The 18369-nt window shown below is 38.4% G+C and overlaps 1 protein-coding gene across 1 annotated transcript in view; it reads left to right on the forward strand.

Annotated features, from left to right (window-relative positions):
• Window positions 1-1778: 1778 nt before the first annotated feature.
• The window catches only part of LOC149847906 (uncharacterized), a 39744-nt gene continuing 23153 nt past the window's right edge, over window positions 1779-18369 (forward strand). Inside the window, exons 1-4 of the mRNA XM_090008108.1 lie at window positions 1779-2157; window positions 4080-9105; window positions 9191-9379; window positions 10758-10872. Coding sequence (XP_089864234.1) covers window positions 1880-2157; window positions 4080-9105; window positions 9191-9379; window positions 10758-10872 — 5608 coding nt within the window. The 5' untranslated portion in view covers window positions 1779-1879. The remainder of the gene's footprint in view (window positions 2158-4079; window positions 9106-9190; window positions 9380-10757; window positions 10873-18369) is intronic.

Here is an 18369-nt window from a genome sequence, read left to right on the forward strand (position 1 = left end):
TGGAAAGAAGTAGCCTATAGAGTTCTATTGGGTTGTAGTTGGAAAGCTTAGAGATCAAGCTAAATACATAATATTTTTGTTTAGATTGTGTTGTAATAGATTTTCTTCCATTTTCAAAATCTTCTGTTTGGACACCCAAGGGTGCTTAATTGGTCATTCTTGTAAGTTTATAATTTCTGCATAAAAGTTTTCAAGTTTTTTTTATTGGATTTCTTCCATTTTAGATTTTCTTGCATCGCTTTGTCTAAATGAAGATGTGACCATAGTGACAACAGTTAAAAATGGCAAAATATCGTCAGTCAAAAACTCCGAAGATTTTGAATTTTTTCATAAATCTTGTATTTTTCAGCAAAATATTGGCAATAAAAAATAAATAAAAAAATTCTAAAAAATATTTTTTATAAGAAAATAGAAATAAAATATGTTTAAAAATAAAAATCTAGGGTTTTTTTACTATAAATATCTGTTAAAATATAAATCTCATGATATTTGTCAAGCTTTAAAATTCTTGCAAGAAATTGCCGTTTTAAACTTTCAAGCAATTTCTCGCGATATTATCATGAGATTTTTATAAATCTCACTATATTTGTCACAGATTCAGCTATAATAACAAACTATAATAATGCAGCCCAAGTACTTGTAGTGCTGTTCATGTGCAGACAACGTGCAAATCTTTAAGACCTACTTGCCTTTTGACAATGATCAGATTGATTGAGAAGAGTCATTTGACTTGTGCATTGGGACGACGCTCATGAGAATTGAACCTTAGTGATTGTGAAATCTCATTTCTTGACCAGAAGGGACACCAAAGGAACCTCTCTGCTCTTCCATCCTTTGAATGGATAGAGATGTACGATAAAGCTTTTGGTTTTTCTGAAACAATGAACAGGAACAAGGTTCAAATCTCTTAATCTGTGAAGATGCCTCAGCAGCATACATCACTCCCCTTCTACTTTGACACCTATTGTGATGATAAATGACTTGTCTAGCCATGACCTTTATCTTGGATTCTTACTTCTATGGCTTCATCCCCGCAGGGATTGAGAACCTCTAGCCGGCCTGCTACCCATTATGCCAACTCCCCTTGACCGGCTGTAAAATTCTAGTTTGTTATTATAGAAAGAACACTGATTCCATCATTTGAAATATGATGGGTTCCATCGTACATTCAATATTAGCCATACATAGGGATGGCAGCGGGGCGGGGCAGGGGACAAGGTCTCCACCCCCGTCCCCCTTCAAGATTAGAACCTCCATCCCCGCCTGTGATGGATTTTAACCTCCACCCCCGCCTTCATCCATGTTTCTATGTCCTCCATCCCCGGTTCAAACGGGGATGAGGCGGGGCGGGACGACGATGAGGCAGGGAAAAGTGGTAGGGACGGGGCGGGGTGGGGAAAAGGGTACGTCCATCCCCGCTTCCATCCCTGAACGGGGATGGATTTTAACCTTCGTCCCCGCCTCCATCCCCGTTTCATACCCTTCATCCCCGGTCCAAACGGGGCGAGGCGGGGCCCGCTTTCCCCCGGTCCACTGCCATCCCTAGCCATACAGCAGAGAACCATTAATTGGATGGCTAGGATCGATATTTCAGGAATTTTCTTGGCAGGGAAAAATCTCGCAATAAAGAGGATTTTTTTATAAAAATATCGGAATGTATCACGATTTTTTCACAATATCGCCAATATTCGTGACTTAAATGTGGGCACTGTTCGCATGGGAAGGTTGCTTAGGAGAGGGGGAGGTGACTTTTGTGTCACTGACGTGAAGAACTCGAAATCGGAGGGAAACGAAACAAAGCGAGACTCAAGATTCAAGAAGAGAGGGAAGGATAACAGAATCCCTCTGCTCTAGAGAGAGAGAGAGAGAGAGAGGGGAGATGCAAGGGCTTCACCACCACCAGCAGCAATTGGCCGCGCTCCTCGCGGCCGCCCTCCCCAAGGACGATCACTCCCCCTCCGTCTCTGCTCCTGCTGCTTCTACTTCTGCTTCTGCTTCTGCTGCTTCCCCATCTCCTTCTTCTTCGGACGACGACTCCGCCAGGGTTTCCGCAATCAACTCCCTCCACCGCGCCATCCTTCACCCTCACAACGCCGTGGTCGTCTCTCACTCCGCCTCCTTCCTCGCTCAGGGCCTCTTCCAACTTCTCTCAGACAAGTTACTCTCTCCCTCTTTATCTCTCTGTGAATTTCGATTAGTTTTTAAAGACTTCCCGTGAATATTCTTCTCTTCTCTTGTTGTTTTTCAGAACACATGTTAGGATTGTATTTTGTTCGATCTCTGGTTTTGGATGCTTTTAATTTTTGGTGTTCTCTGGTTTTTTTAGGGGGGTGTTTGAATACACCTACATAGCTAGATGAATTGGATAAGATGGTATATTCTACTATGGAACATAGATACAATTTCGTGGATTATCTCGTTTATCTGGATAACTGGGGTGCATCGTCACACTCTTAAAGGAATAATTGGAAAAAGGTTGGGTTATAGTTTCCTTCACTGGGGAATAGCGTTTTGGGTGTTGGGGCGTCTGTTGGGTGGACGATTTCGGTGGCGGTGAAAGTGGTAGTTGTGGTAAATGATCTAGGTTTTTGGATCAAATTTTGAAAAGTTAGGAGCTAGGAAAGGATGCCATGATCTTAGGGCCTATTCTGGGAGTTGTTTTTGTCGCAATTATGGAGAGAAGAGAATGCTTACTGATGGAACTGAGATGTCACCATGGGGTAGTGGAGCGAGCTAATATGTGGGATCATCGTGTTGTTTGATCACCAGTAGAATGATCATCAAATTGCAAGAACGGTTGGAAGGGGCAAGGATCGTTTAGATGGAACGGATTTAAGAGGCCTTTGGGTTCACCCACTGATCCAGATGAGTAGGACTCTAGGAAATTGTACAATGTGAAGCACAATGCAGTGTCCCAATTTATCCTACTCTTCTAGATAAATAGAGGTGTCCAGACAGCTGCTCAGTCATAGGCTTCGAAGGGTTTCACTCTGTATGGCAGTGGAATATGAGCTGTAATGGGAATTTAGGGAGTTGAGAGTTGTCTTCATATTGGAGACGAGTTATTCATCTATTTCTTTCCATTAAGGTCATGAATTGATGGCTTCCTCACCCTATCAATTGGATCCAGACAAGTATATAAGTTAGAAATCTTTCTAAGGAACCCTAGGACCTTATAAAACCAGATATAGATGATGGACAAGCATTGAAAATTTAAAGGCGGATACCTTTCTTGGTGATGAAAATGTAGAAATTAATGGGGTTGATCTTAGTTTACTACACAAATAGGTGTGTCAATGAAAGGAAAAAAACAAGTGTTCTGTAGGAACCAGTCATTGATGATGTACGACAAGTCAAAGAACCAAATTGCAGGAACATACACCTATTGGGAATAGATATGGATGCTAGTTAATATTTTATGAAGTTTAGATAAATTATTCAGACAGTGTCTGGATATATACATGAATTCTTTCCAATCACTGTCACCTGTATTCTTCAAGTCAATTTCTTACCGAGGATTTTTCTGGGAGATATTTTCAAAAGGTGGTTTTTCTAGAGAAAATCTCAGAAGTTTTAAAACTTGAAAAATTATAAATAATAATTAGGAAAATGATAGGTTTTGTATTATTTTATCTAAAAAATATAAAGCAGGTTTTAAAAGTTTTTAAAATATAAAAGAAAAAAATAGAAAAAATGAGCTTAAAATATATAAAAATAAGAATTATTTAAATTTTTTTGCAAAAATATCACACTAATATCACAATATTATCATGCTATTTTCATTTTAGCGATATTTTTAAAATATCGGTGACTATGTTTCCAATACTTCCAAAATTTTAAGATAATTGCCTTTCCTTTTAGCATCATGTTGTAGTTAGGGGTTGGGATAAGTCTCCATGATGATGATGATGATGATGATGTTGTAGTTAGGGCTTATGAATGTATTTTGTATGGAGAAAGGAGGTTAGATAACTTGCATTTCTTTCTAAAAACCCACATTAATCAACTATGCCTCCATTTAAGCAATTAGCTTTGTAGTGTTTATTTCAGTCCATACGTTTTTGTGATATTCTTTCCAGGTCCTATGTGGTGAGGCGGTCAGCAGTTATTGCCTATGGATCTCTTTGTTCTTTATCATGCTCCAGTCAGTTGTCTTCGAATGGAAGACAGACTTCCATTATGGTGGGGGGTTTGGCAGATCGATTTATAGGATGGGCACTGCCAAACTTGAGGGACATGCATGTAGACAATGGAGAGGCTGAGCTGGCTTTGGAAGGGCTCCGAGAATTTCTTAATATTGGAGATGCAGGAGGAACTGAACGGTATGTTCTACCCATTCTGAGAGCTTGCCAAGAACTTCTCGAGGATGAAAGAACTTCCTCAAATCTTCTTTGTCAGCTTCTAGACATCCTGACTATCATTTCTTTGAAATTTAGCCTTTCATTTCAATCTCATTTTATGGACATTGTTGACCTGCTTCTTGGATGGGCTTTGTTACCGGATCTTTTGGAAACAGATAGATGCATAATTATGGATTCCTTCTTGCAGTTCAAAAAGCACTGGTTGGGAAATTTGCAATTTTCGCTTGGGTTACTCTCAAAATTTTTGGGTGACATGGAAGCTGTACTTCAGGAAGGAACTCTGGGGACTCCACAGCAGTTCACTCGACTGCTTCCTCTCCTTTCTTGCTTTTTAACTATTTTTCAGATCACAGCTTCTGGAATGCTTGAAATGAATTTGCTTGATCAAATCACTTCACCACTTGGGGATATGCTTCCTCGGTTACTGGCATGCCTTTTGATGGTTGCAACAAAATTTGGATGGTCAAAATGGATGAGAGAGTGTTGGAGCTGCTTGATTCTGTTCGCAGAAATATTGCAGGAAAAGTTTGCCATTTTCTATACAATGGCTTTTGATGTCTTGTTCCAAAACAGGATTTTTCCTGGTGTAGGATTTTGCAGCATGCCATCTTTTCAAGTGCATGGCATATTAAAGACAAACTTGCAGTTATTGTCCCTGCAAAAGCTTGCTCTTCTTCCATCAGCTGTTCAAGGGATACTTGAGTTCAATTCACCTATGTCATTCTTGCGTTTGCATCCAAATTTCCTTGTAACTGGAACTTTGGCTGCAACTTACCTGTTTTTGCTTCAGCATGATTGTAATGGAGTTGTGGAACAGGCCATTGCTTCATTGATGGAGGAGTTGGAACTTTTAAAATGCATGCTTGAAAAGGTCCATTATCGTGAAAAGGTGGCCAATTTTGGAAATCTTGAGGACAGTGTGGCAGTTGGTGAGTTGTGCAAGGATTTAGATGCTGGACATAGTTTCTCACAGTATGACTTGCTTGCATTGATCAAATTCGACTTAAAAATTTTGGTGAGTTGTGTTTGCCCAGAAAATTCAGAAGGTACATTGGACCAGGATACCTCCAAATATAACAGATCAGTAAAACTAACTTCTTTTGTCCTTGAAAGGATGAATCCTTTTAAATTGCCATTTCAAGCATTTGTTGACCTTCAAGTCCACATTGTAAGGACATTACAAAAGCTCAGCGATGTTGAACTTAAGAGCAAAATCTCTTTATGTAAAAGTAATAAAGCCGCTTCTGGTGATCCTTCTGGGTTTCAAGGCTCTGCTGATCTTCATAAAGGAGTGAATGTTCAGATTGCTCAATATCTGAGCAAGTATAATGCATACATCATTGGAGCTTTGCATGAGTCTTGTCCTCGAACTGTTAAACTTGAAGCACTAGACTGGATCCGCAGCTTTTGTGATGTCCTCATGGCAATGAATAGAGATGCCAATTTGTGTTGTTTTCCTAGTAAAAACTATTGTTTTTACGAGGCAAGAAGACATGTTGGTATTGGAAGGGATTTGCTTTATGCAGTTCTGGATGCTGCATTTGATAGAGAGTTGAAGGTAAGGTCTCAAGCAACATCAGTTGTCGACCTTCTTCTTCAAGCTTGTCTAATTTCTCATGTACACTTTCATGCCGTTGCAGAAGTTTCTCTTGAAAAGCTTGGTGATCCATGTAGTTCTATTAAAAATGGTTTTCTTAGGGTTCTTTCTATTATCTTGCCACTTACTTTTTATACCAGTGGTGCTTCTAAGGATGAAGTTGGAACATCACTGAGGCAAGGTGTCTCTTACATTAAGGTGGGCAGCAGCAGTTATTGGCACTGGAAGCAATTGTTTGCTATGAAGCAGCTCCCCAGGCAATTCAGGTCGCAGCAACTTGTTTCCATTTTCAGCTACATTTCTCAGAGGTGGAAGGTATCTCTTTCAAATTGGATCCAGCGCCTGGTTTTTAGCTGCCAAATAAATTCAAAGGATTTTATATTAGGCCAACTAGACAATACAGAGAAACTTAGGCCTGATGGATTGTGGATGAATTTGAAAGTGGGGCCACATAGTCTGGATAAAATCTGCTCAGTTAACATTCTGGCAGCTGCTTGGCTGTCTATACATGAAGCAGCTAGATATTGCATTGTTGTCCGTCTTCGAACTCACCTTGGTGGACCAACCCAGACATTTGCAGCTGTCGAACGCATGCTCATGGACATAGCACATGTACTGCAGGTTGACACCGAGCAGCGGGGTGGTAACTCAATCATGGCATCAAATACTCATTTGTTACCAATGCGCCTTTTGTTAGATTTTGTGGAGGCCCTTAAGAAGAATGTTTACAATGCATATGATGGATCATCTGTTTTGCCACCCTCAACACCACAAAGCTCCTTATTTTTTCGAGCAAATAAGAAGGTGTGTGAGGAGTGGTTTGCTCGAATTTGTGAGCCAATGATGAATGCAGGATTAGCACTACAAAGCTATCCAGCTACGCTGCACTACAGTGCATTACGCCTGCAAGACCTAAGGAACACAGTGGTATCAGCTTTAAAGGACAAGAATCGGGGGCAAGCAGCAGAGAGTCTCCGTCAGCATCGAGCTAAAACTACTGAAGAGGTATTGAAGGTCTTGAGATATGCTTCTCTTGCCATGTGCAGAAGTCATGAACCAGATGCTTTGGTTGGTCTACAAAAGTGGGCAACAATGACATATTCTTCATTCCTTCAGGAAGAATTCCAACCTATGGGAGGGTACACTGCAAGCTGTGGGCAGTTTTCTTGGATAACAGGACTTGCATATCAGGCACAAGGCCATTATGAAAAAGCTGCTGCTCATTTCACTCATCTGCTTCAGTCTGAGGAGGCCCTCAGTTCTTTGGGATCTGATGGTGTACAGTTCACAATTGCAAGAGTTATAGAGAGTTATGTGGCACTTTCTGACTGGAAATCCTTAGAATCATGGCTACTAGAATTGCAGGGTCTTCGTGCTAAACATGCTGGCAAAAATTATTCAGGTGCTTTAACTGCTGCAGGGAATGAAATGAATGCAATTCTTGCTCTTGCACGCTTTGATGAAGGAGATGTACAAGGGTCCTGGAGCTACCTTGATTTGACACCGAAAAGTAGCACAGAGCTTACTATTGATCCTAAGCAGGCATTGCAAAGGAGTGAACAAATGCTTTTGCAGGCAATGCTTCACAAGGATGTGAATATCGATAAAATGGCGGAAGAAGTAAAGATGGCTGAATTAATGCTGGAGGAAGTCTTGTCTGTTGTCCCACTTGATGGGTTGACTGAGGCAGCAACTTATGCCACACAACTTCATTGCATATATATGTTTGATGAAGGTTGCAAGATTCTTCGAGATGAAGATCAGCCTAGACAGCCTTCAGCAGTGTTAAGTCCACTGCATCAAGTTTTGACATCACGAATCAGCCAAGTCCACCAAGATTGCAATTTATGGTTAAAAGTTTTTCGGGTATATCGTGTTGTTATGCCAAATTCAGCAACAACTTTGCAACTTTGTCTGCAGTTGATTACTCTGGCGCGCAAACAGACAAATTTTATGTTGTCACATCGTTTGCAGCATTACTTAACGGAGATTCTGTTGACATTCTCCAAATGTGAGTTCATCGATCTGCTTTCTACCGGTCTGCAGTATGAAAACATCTTACTTATGTATGCAGAAGAGAAGCGTGAGGATGCTTTGGCAAGTCTTTGGTCATTCGTTCACACTTATATGATATCACCTCCTGCAGCAGTACTTATGGATTGTAATAGCACTCTAAAGGCTAAAGCATGCTTGAAGCTTGCTTCTTGGTTGAAACAGGAGAATTTTGCAGTAGATTGGGAAGGTGTTCTTGTCAAAATCCAAGCAGATTACTTGAAGTTTAAGTTATCAAATGCATCTATAAGTAATAATGAACCACCAACGAACAAGAATCCCTCAGTTTCTGATGTCCCTTTGATTATGGAGGAAATTGCAGGAATGGCTACAAAATTAGCTTCTCGCCTTTGTCCCAATATGGGCAAGGCATGGCTTTCTTATGCTTCGTGGTGTAATAATCAAGGGATTCTGTCACTTTTAATGCGTCCTCCTGTGCTTCAGTCATGTTCTCTGTCTTCTGTTCTTTCTCCAGAAGTCACGTCAGACAGGTTTGCATTGACTAAAGAAGAGATCCTGAGTGTGGAATCCATTATTGTAAATCTTTTTTGTAATAAGAACAATGGTCTGAAAAGTGCAAATGCAGTTGATGAAGAAGTCATTGTTTGGTCTGGCTCTGAAGTGCATTTAGAGGATGAGACTGCTGTAAGGGTTCTAGTTGAGCAAGCAGTTTATTTGATTCAAGCTGCAGCTGGTGCACCTGGTGTTGAGGACTCTGATGGCGAAAGTATTTCAGGTAAACTGGCTACAGAGTTGCAATTTTTGTTTGTCAGTGTAGATGCTGCTCTAGAACATACTAGTATTCTATCTTCAGTGACTGAATTGGTTGATATCTGGTGGTCGTTGAGGAGGAGAAGAGTGTCAATGTTTGGGCATGCTGCTAAGGGTTTTATTCAGTACCTTTCATTGTCCACTTCTAAAGATGAGGAAACATATTTAAGGGATAGCTTATATCTTGATTTTGGGACACAGAAAAAAGAGGGTGGCATTCTTAGGGCAACATTGTATCTCCTGCATATTCTTTTGAACTATGGTGTGGAGTTTAGAGATGTTCTTGAACATGGTTTTTCAACTGTTTCTGCATTGCCTTGGCAGGTGAACAACAATCTATGTGTTTGTTGTTACAATATTTGATGCCAATTGTTTGTTTACATATGATCTGATCTAATTTTCTGTATAGGAGATTACTCCACAACTATTTGCTCGTATCAGTTCCCATCCTCAGCAAGCGGTAAGGAAACAACTGGAGGGTTTGCTGATGACATTGGCCAAGATATCCCCCTGGTCTATAGTGTACCCAACACTAGTTGAGATAAACACTTATGACGGGGAGCCGTCAGAGGAACTTCAGCACATTTTAGGGTGTTTGGTAGGCAATTATTTGTTATTGATTTTATTAGCATGTATTGCCGATTTTCATTTTGAAGTTTTCTGGCTGGTAGGAGTTAATCAAATCAAGGGCATTTATTGTTGCTGAATTTGTTCACATGCTTGATTCTCCTCTGTTTCTGCCTGAAATTTCACGTGCATTGCTTTTATCGCCATTTAGATAGATTATTGATTGTTGTTAGTTTTGTAATGTTGTCAAATATGCCGGAACCTATTAGTGACTTTTGTCATTTCAAGTTTACTGCATATAATCTGTCAGAAGCATGTCCCTGATTTCACCATTTCATTTTTCTTTTCTTCCAACTGTTACCTGTATTATTTTTCTTTTAAGTTTGTATATATGTCAGAATAATAGACAGGATCTGCACTCAATTTTCCTGTCGTTAGCAACATGCCCCTTTCTGTTTTCCTTGGTCGTGTTAAGTTTAGATCAGAACCAATAAAATAAATTGATTGTTGATCCACTTATCCGAGATCCTATTCGACTGGTCAAAAAGGGTTAGAAGGCAAATTTTTACTCAAATTCCTCTTTCTTAGCACATTGAAATCAGAAAAGGAAGAAAGGGACATGCTCAGTGGCTCATTAGATTTGCATTTCCTTTTGCTGTGTTTACTAGTGACTGTTATACCGAGTTGGCAACCACCAACGCTTTACTCATTGTTCGGTCAAGTTTAGAGGAGGTTGCCTCAACTATGAAATGAAAACAGTTAACTCCTAAATCCAACTGGAGATATAACAACACATTAGTTGACTTGCCAAAAATCATCACTGAGTTACCTAAATTCGATAATTGATTGGAAATGTCCCTTGAGCAGCAGATTCAGGTGACCCCTAATAACCATATTTCCCAGAAATGACAATGGAGTCATCTTGAATGAACTGGTGGTTGGAATGCTTCTCTTTCTCACATGATTCTGATGAGGGTTCAGACTCAGTCTTGTCGGCCTTAGGGAATCGTACAACCATAGGATCCACGAACTGAACAGATACAATGATAGTCTAATAAATATGGGACAATGCAATGCCTAATCTAATCTCTCTCTCTCTCTCTCATGTTGGTTGAATGTTGATGTTCAACACATTGTTAGCTGTTTTGCCAAAAGAAAATATGTTACTCTTTATCGATTGGCTAATAAGTAATTGACTCGCTGCTTATCGATATTATTTCTCTAATTTCAGTAGTTGTTATTCCAATTGATAGTTTATCTGTTGCCTTGTCTTGGACATACTCTTATTAGTAGTTCCATTATTCTATCAGTTTTAATAGGCTTGTCTTTTTTTCTTGTTTTTCCTGAGAGTCTGTATTGTTCTGTTAGTTCAGACATAAATTTTCTTAGTGAGTGTTCTGGTGATGCAGGTTAAGCTTCATCCGAAACTGGTTCAAGATGTTGAACTTGTGATAAATGAGTTAGGGGCCATTACCGTTCTTTGGGAGGAACAATGGCTTACTACACTTCAAGATCTTCATACTGGTAGTTTATTGTTTACAAATGAGAATGCTGAATGCATAATCAGTTTTTTTATTTTCATCTGCATGTTATATTTTTTAACCTTTGCTAATAGCTGCTGGACTACTATCTTTGGATATAGTTGCACTGATTTTATTATAAATAAGTCATGTATGGCGACACTGTAACATCCCCCCTCCCCAACCTTTTATTCTCTAAAAAATACTTTACATATCAAAGGATAATTGCAAAATTGGCGGGGCCTTTTTGGTTCTCTTTGATGGATCTAGAAAAAGGTACAGTGGCCATTAAAGATTCTTTCACTCCCTCCGTTTTTTTCTTTCCCTGGTTAAAGGGTCTTTGTTGTAAACTTTTATGGGTTGTCATTGGATGATGTGATATACATACATTTAAATGTATATAATATATTTCAAAGTGAATATACAAATGAAAAAATGCCTGTTTGTGTGACAGATACTTGTATTGGTTGATGAATAAATAAAATGATGGAATATGTGTCATTGGTTGATGTTCTTGATATTTACATAGAGAATCTGGTAAACATGGTAGAAAATCTCTCTATTGCGAACCTCCAGTTTCTGTGAAAGACAAGATGTGGTGGTCAGCTGCCACTTTGATAGGGAAAAGTGCACCTTCCAGATGTTTGTCATTCCATTTGTGAAATCACAAGATCAAATGGCAGATATCCCGTGGGAGTTCCAGGAATGTTGTGCAATGAGATTACATCCATATTGGGAATGATGAACTTTTATACAAAAAGTTTTGTCAACTACACTGAATTATATATGTGTGTGTGTGTGTGTCACTTTTGAGTTGTAAGACATTTATGTTATTGCAATATATGTTTTTTTAATTGCTAGAAGAAATGAACAGCACATCAGCCTCTGTGCCTACAGAACAATAGAATATTTAGAGGGGTATGCAAAGATGTTGTCATTGTTCACATCAGGATGTAATGCCAGATTTGCTTTATGCAAAGGAAGTATGAAAAGATATGGATATCAGCTGGATCGGCAACCAAAGATTGGGACCTTTGTCTTGCGAATTGATGAGTTCAATATGATCTACTTCCTTTGGTCTATAATGTAGGTCACTGCTCGTGACCTTGATCTTTTATTTTAACGGAAGTATTCTTTCCTTATATATATATATATATATATACAACAACAACAACAACTACGCCTTCATCCCAAAACAATTGGGGTCGGCGATATGAACCAAAAAAGAAAATCATTCTGGGTCTTCCACATGAATCCTTCTCCTCCAATCATTTCTATCCAATGCCATGTCCTCGGTGAGGTTCAAAGCATTCATATCCTTTCCTATCATCTCCATCCAAGTCTTCCTAGGCCTACCCCGACCTCTTTTAACTAATATATTTTCCCATTTCTCCATCCTTCTTGAAATGAAATGGGGATCTTCGAAACACGAGCTTAGATTAACAAGAGCAAGTGTCAAGAATGACACTAAAGCATAACCCTTAAAAAGGGTATAACTGGAAACAAAATAAAAATAAAAATGTATTCTTTATTGATATGAAAAACCAATTGCTTAAGAAGCATTGGAGTAAAATACAAGAGGGGCTGCACCCCTTTATATACACAGCTGAAAGATGACTCAATAGAGCTGTTGGGCACAGTCCAACAACTCTATTTAGAGCTGTTGGAATGTGTCAGTCCAACAACTCTATTAAGAGCTGTTGGACTGTGTCAGTCCAACAGCTCTATTGCTAGTCAAGTCTGGACAGGACTTGACTAGCAACAGTCATTCTAGTTCAAACTGAACTAGATGACATAAAGACAAAAAATAAAAATAAAGGAAAAAAATTACAGAAAAGAAAGAAATGAAAAATGTATTTATATATATATATATAATAATATAATATTATTATATATACATATATGTACAGTTTTACATTTTAACACTCCCCCTCAAACTTACGGTACAATGAGCGAAAGTTTGTCTAAGAGAAAGTGAAATCGGGGAGCAGCGAGAGGCTTTGTAAAGAAGTCTGCTAACTGATATTCTGAAGTGACATATGACAGATCAATTATCCCGTGTAGATATTCCTCTCTGACGTAGTGACAATCCATTTCGATGTGTTTGGTGCGTTCGTGGAATGTTCTGTTACTGGCAATGTAGATCGCACTTTTGTTGTCACAACACATTTGTGAAGCCTTTGTTGCTTCAACTCCCATGTCAGCAAGCAGTCGTCGGAGCCAAACTACTTCCATGGTCGTGGTTGCCATGGCTCTGTATTCAGCTTCGGTGGATGAGAGAGATACCTTCTGCTGCTTTTTACACCTCCACGAGATTAATGATTCCCCTAAAAAGACACAAAAGCCAGTGGTTGAGTGTCTGTTATTGGGATCACCTCCCCAATCAGCATCAGTATATGCAATTAAATCAAGAGAAGAGGAGGAAGATAAGAAAAGTCCTCGTGAAAGAGAGGACTTGATGTATCTGATAATACGCATGACTGCTCCCATATGAACAGAAGTAGGAGCATGTTGAAATTGACTTGCTGTATGAATAACATGTGCTATATCTGGTCTGGTAATGGATAGATAGGATAGTGCCCCGACAAGCTGTCTGTAAGGAGTAGGGTCTACAAGAAGTTCTCCATCATCAATCTTCATTTTAACATTAACAACTTCTGGAGTGTCGACTTTCTTATCATCAGTAATACCAGACCTGAAAACAATATCAAAAGCAAATTTAGTCTGAGATAATAAATATCCTCTAGGAGAATAAGCAACTTCAATGCCTAAAAAATATCTCAACAAGCCCAAATCAGTCATTTCAAAATGAGATTTAAGAAGTGTTTTGATTGTTTCAACTCCCTGTTTATCGCTTCCGGTGATGATCATATCATCCACATAGAGAAGAAGCACAATGATCCCTGCATCAGAATTCTTAATAAACAAAACAGTGTCAGTTAAACAGAATTGAAAACCAATATCAATCATAACACGACTAAACCTATCATACCAAGCTTTTGGTGCTTGTTTAAGTCCATAAAGAGCTTTTTCTAAGCGAAGGACTTTACCCTTAGGAATACTTAGACCAGGAGGGGGTTTCATATATACTTCTTCAACTAGCTTTCCATTTAAAAAAGCATTTTTGACATCCATTTGAAAAATAGACAATTTTTTGATAGAAGCTAAGGCAATTAAGGTTCGGACAGTAGTCATACGAGCCACCGGAGCAAAGGTTTCTTCATAATCAATCCCATATTCTTGGGCATAACCTTTGGCTACTAAACGGGCTTTATATCTTTCAAGAGTACCATCACTCTTGGTTTTAATTTTATAAACCCATCGACATCCTATAATTTTCTTCCCTGGAGGAAGATCTTGAATATTCCATGTAGAAGCCTTTTCAAGTGCATCTAATTCAGCTTTCATGGCTTCTATCCATTTGATATCATTTTTTGCTTGAAAATATGTGGATGGTTCTTCATATGAGTGAATTAATGCAATAACTGCCCTATATGTGGGTGAGAAAGACTCGTATGATACAAACTTTCCTGGAGGCCTCGAGATTCGGGTTGATTGTCTAGTTGGAATGTTAGAATATTTCTCAAGTGCACATGGAGGATTAGACTCTTGTCGCCTGGAATATTGAATACTAGTATCTCTATGAACTTCTTCATTTTCAACATTAAGATCAATAATTCTTTGATCATCATCAAAGTTACAGTCAAGGTCATATTCATCAGATGTTGATGTTAGATCTAGCAAAAAGGAGTACTCAGTGACGTCTTTTAATTTTCTAAAATCAAAGAAGCACTCCTTTTCAAGAAAGGAAACATTTCTAGACACATATAGTTTATTATTTTTGAAGTCAAAACATCTATAACCTTTCTGGTTTTCAGCATATCCTAAAAAGGCACAGGGAATCGTACGAGGGGAAAGTTTATCATTTTTGTCAGTAAATATGAAACATTTGCACCCAAATATTCTTAGTCTAGAGTAGTCTGGAGAAATGTTCATAAGTTTTTCAATGGGAGTGATATTTTGTAACGAAGAAGATGGCATCCTATTAATGAGATATGTGGCAGTTAAGGCAGCTTCTGCCCAAAAGTCTTTCGGGACTTGATTTGCTATTAATAAAGTCCTAGTGGTTTCTATAATATGGCGATGTTTTCGTTCTGCCAGTCCATTTTGTTGAGGTGTATAAGGACAAGATCTTTGATGTGTGATGCCATGCAATTTAAGATAATTTTGAAAATCTGTGGATAAAAACTCTCCTCCTGAATCTGTGCGAAAAATAGTAATATCATTTTGAAACTTGTTTTTAACCATATTATGAAAAGTTTGAAAGTATGAAAATACTTCAGACTTATGTTTGAGAAAGTACATCCACGTATGTCGGGAGAAATCATCGACAAAAATAACATAGTAAACAAATCCTCCTTTAGAAATTACTGGTGCAGGACCCCAAACATCCGAGTGTATTAATTCAAGTGGTCTTGAAGAGAAAAAGGTTCTGTTCTGAAATGGTAATCTTTTCATTTTGCCGAGAATACAATCTTTACAATCAAATGATTCAAAGTTACAAAATTTCCCTAGATTTGGAAAATGTTGGATTTTGGCTATATGTGGGTGACCAAGTCTCTTATGCCACAGTTCCAACTCTATTTTTTGAATATTATAAAAAAAAGCTTTCTTCGGCATTTCCAAAAAATCCATGTAATAGAGTCCTCCTTCTCTATGGCCTTCCCCAATCAGCTTGCCTGACTGGCGATCTTGTACCCAACAACCATGAGAAGAAAAAGAAATATTACACCCATAATCAGAAATTTGAGATACAGATAAAAGATTTAAATTTAATTTGGGAACATGTCTAATTTCTGGAATAATTTTTTTTTTTGTTTTATAAATTTTTTCAAAATTTCCTATTCCTTCTATTTCAAGAGAAGTCCCATCAGCAGTAAAGACCTTTGACACACTTGTTTTATTTTTAACACATTTGGATAGACTTTGATTATTTGGGGTCATATGAAAAGATGCACCAGAGTCAAGAAGCCAAGAAATTTTACCTAGATCAGAAAAAGATGAGGCTGCTGCGCCGGTTGAAGCTTCAGATGAGGAAGAGGCACCTTTGATGAGAGGCTGAAGAATCTCCATTAGTTGGGCCAGGGAAACTGGTGCATCCTGATCTTTAGGCTCCGATCCAGCAATTGCAGCTCTTTTTTCTCTCAGTTCCTTAAGTTTGGGACATTGTGGCCTGTAGTGTCCCGGTTCATGACAGTGATGACAAATAACTTTCTTCTTATCATAGTCACCATTTTGTCGGTTAAAGTGAGGAGGCCTATATGATCGAACATGATTTCCTGGTCTAGACACAGCTAAAACGGAATCATCTTCAATTTTTAAAGAACCTTTCTGGAGACGATTTTCTTACATTGTTAACTCTTCAATAGTTTCAATAATAGAAGGAATTTTTCCCCGGTGAAGTAGGGCCGATTTAGTGGTTTCAAATTTCGGCCTTAATCCAGTGATAAACTGGTAAAAATGTTCGGCATCGAGTTGTTTCTGACGAAGCTCGATGTCTTCGGCACAATGCCACTTTGGTTCTAAAAGGAAAAGTTCTTCCCAAAGTTCGGACAACCCATTGTAATATTCACGAATAGTTTTGTCTCCTTGTGTCATCATTCGAACTTTTTCTTGGAGGTTGCACACGTGTGTAATATCTTTAAGGGAATACATATTCTTAAGGTATTCCCATGCCTTATCGGCATGATCAAATTTGGCAAGACTTGAGCATTTTTTAATGTCAACGCTATTGATAAGCCATGACATTATCTTCGCATGAGATATTCTCCATTCTTTCCATTTCTTCTCGTATGAGGCAATAGCCTTGATTTTCTCTTCTTCCGATAGAGGGACCTCTTTATCTCCCTTCTTTTTAGTAAGAGATAGCTTAGGTTCCGAATCGGAACCATCTACAATCCCCCATAAGCCTTTTCCCCATATATGGTGCTTCATGATTGAAGCCCATGTTACATAGTTCGTATCGCTTAGTTTCATAGGCATGATGGTGACTTTATCATTGTCATCCATCGATTACAAGGAAAGAAAGAATAGGGATAGAAGAGAAACAAGAAGGAAAATGAAAAAGAAAGAAAAAAAAAACAATACAACAATATGTGAAATCTTCTCCAATGAAGTGATAAAACACTTCTCTTCAAGTGGCGAACACTTTTGCAAACGGGCACGGAAATCGAGGCAGCTTTTCCTCAAGATTTAGTACTTCCGCGGCTCTGATACCATGAAATGAAATGGGGATCTTCGAAACACGAGCTTAGATTAACAAGAGCAAGTGTCAAGAATGACACTAAAGCATAACCCTTAAAAAGGGTATAACTGGAAACAAAATAAAAATAAAAATGTATTCTTTATTGATATGAAAAACCAATTGCTTAAGAAGCATTGGAGTAAAATACAAGAGGGGCTGCACCCCTTTATATACACAACTGAAAGAGGACTCAATAGAGCTGTTGGGCACAGTCCAACAGCTCTATTTAGAGCTGTTGGAATGTGTCAGTCCAACAGCTCTATTGCTAGTCAAGTCTGGACAGGACTTGACTAGCAACAGTCATTCTAGTTCAAACTGAACTAGATGACATAAAGACAAAAAATAAAAATAAAGGAAAAAAATTACAGAAAAGAAAGAAATGAAAAATGTATTTATATATATATAATAATATAATATTATTATATATACATATATGTACAGTTTTACATTTTAACACTTCTAACTGGAGCATCATTAGGCCTTCGCCGAATATGTCCAAACCACCGTAAATGATTCTCTCTCATCTTATTTTCAATGAGTGCAACGCCTACCTTCTTACGTATCTCCTCGTTCCGAATCTTATCTTTTATTGTATTTCCACACATCCATCTAAGCATACGCATCTCAGCTACACTCATTTTTTGAATATGATGTCTCTTGTCAGCCCAACATTCTGTACCATATAGTAAAGCGGGCTTAATAGTCGTCCTATAAAACTTTTCCTTCAACCGCAATGGCATTCTACGATCGCACAACACTCCAGTTGCACTTTTCCATTTCATCCACCCAACCTTTATCCTATGATTTACATCTCCATCAATTTCTCCATACTTTTTAATGATAGATCCCAAATATTTGAAAAATCATCCACCGATATTTCTTGCTCACCAAGCTTCACTACACTCCCATCACTACTTCGTTGCTTACTAAACCGACATTTCATATATTCTGTCTTACTCTTACTCAACTTAAAACCTCTTGCTTCCAATGTCTGTCTCCATAATTCTAACTTAGCATTAACCCCATCTCTAGACTCATCAATCAAAACAATATCATCAACAAACAAGATACACCACGTCACATTTTCTTGAATTGATCTCGTAAGCTCATCCATCACTATAGCAAATAGGAAAAGGCATAAAGCAGATCCTTGATGTAACCCAACCGTTATAGGAAAATTGGTTGTCACCCCTCCAC

Source organism: Nuphar pumila, chromosome 1 (genome assembly GCF_984573655.1).
Source record: "Nuphar pumila chromosome 1, dmNupPumi1.hap1.1, whole genome shotgun sequence".
NCBI lineage: Eukaryota > Viridiplantae > Streptophyta > Magnoliopsida > Nymphaeales > Nymphaeaceae > Nuphar > Nuphar pumila.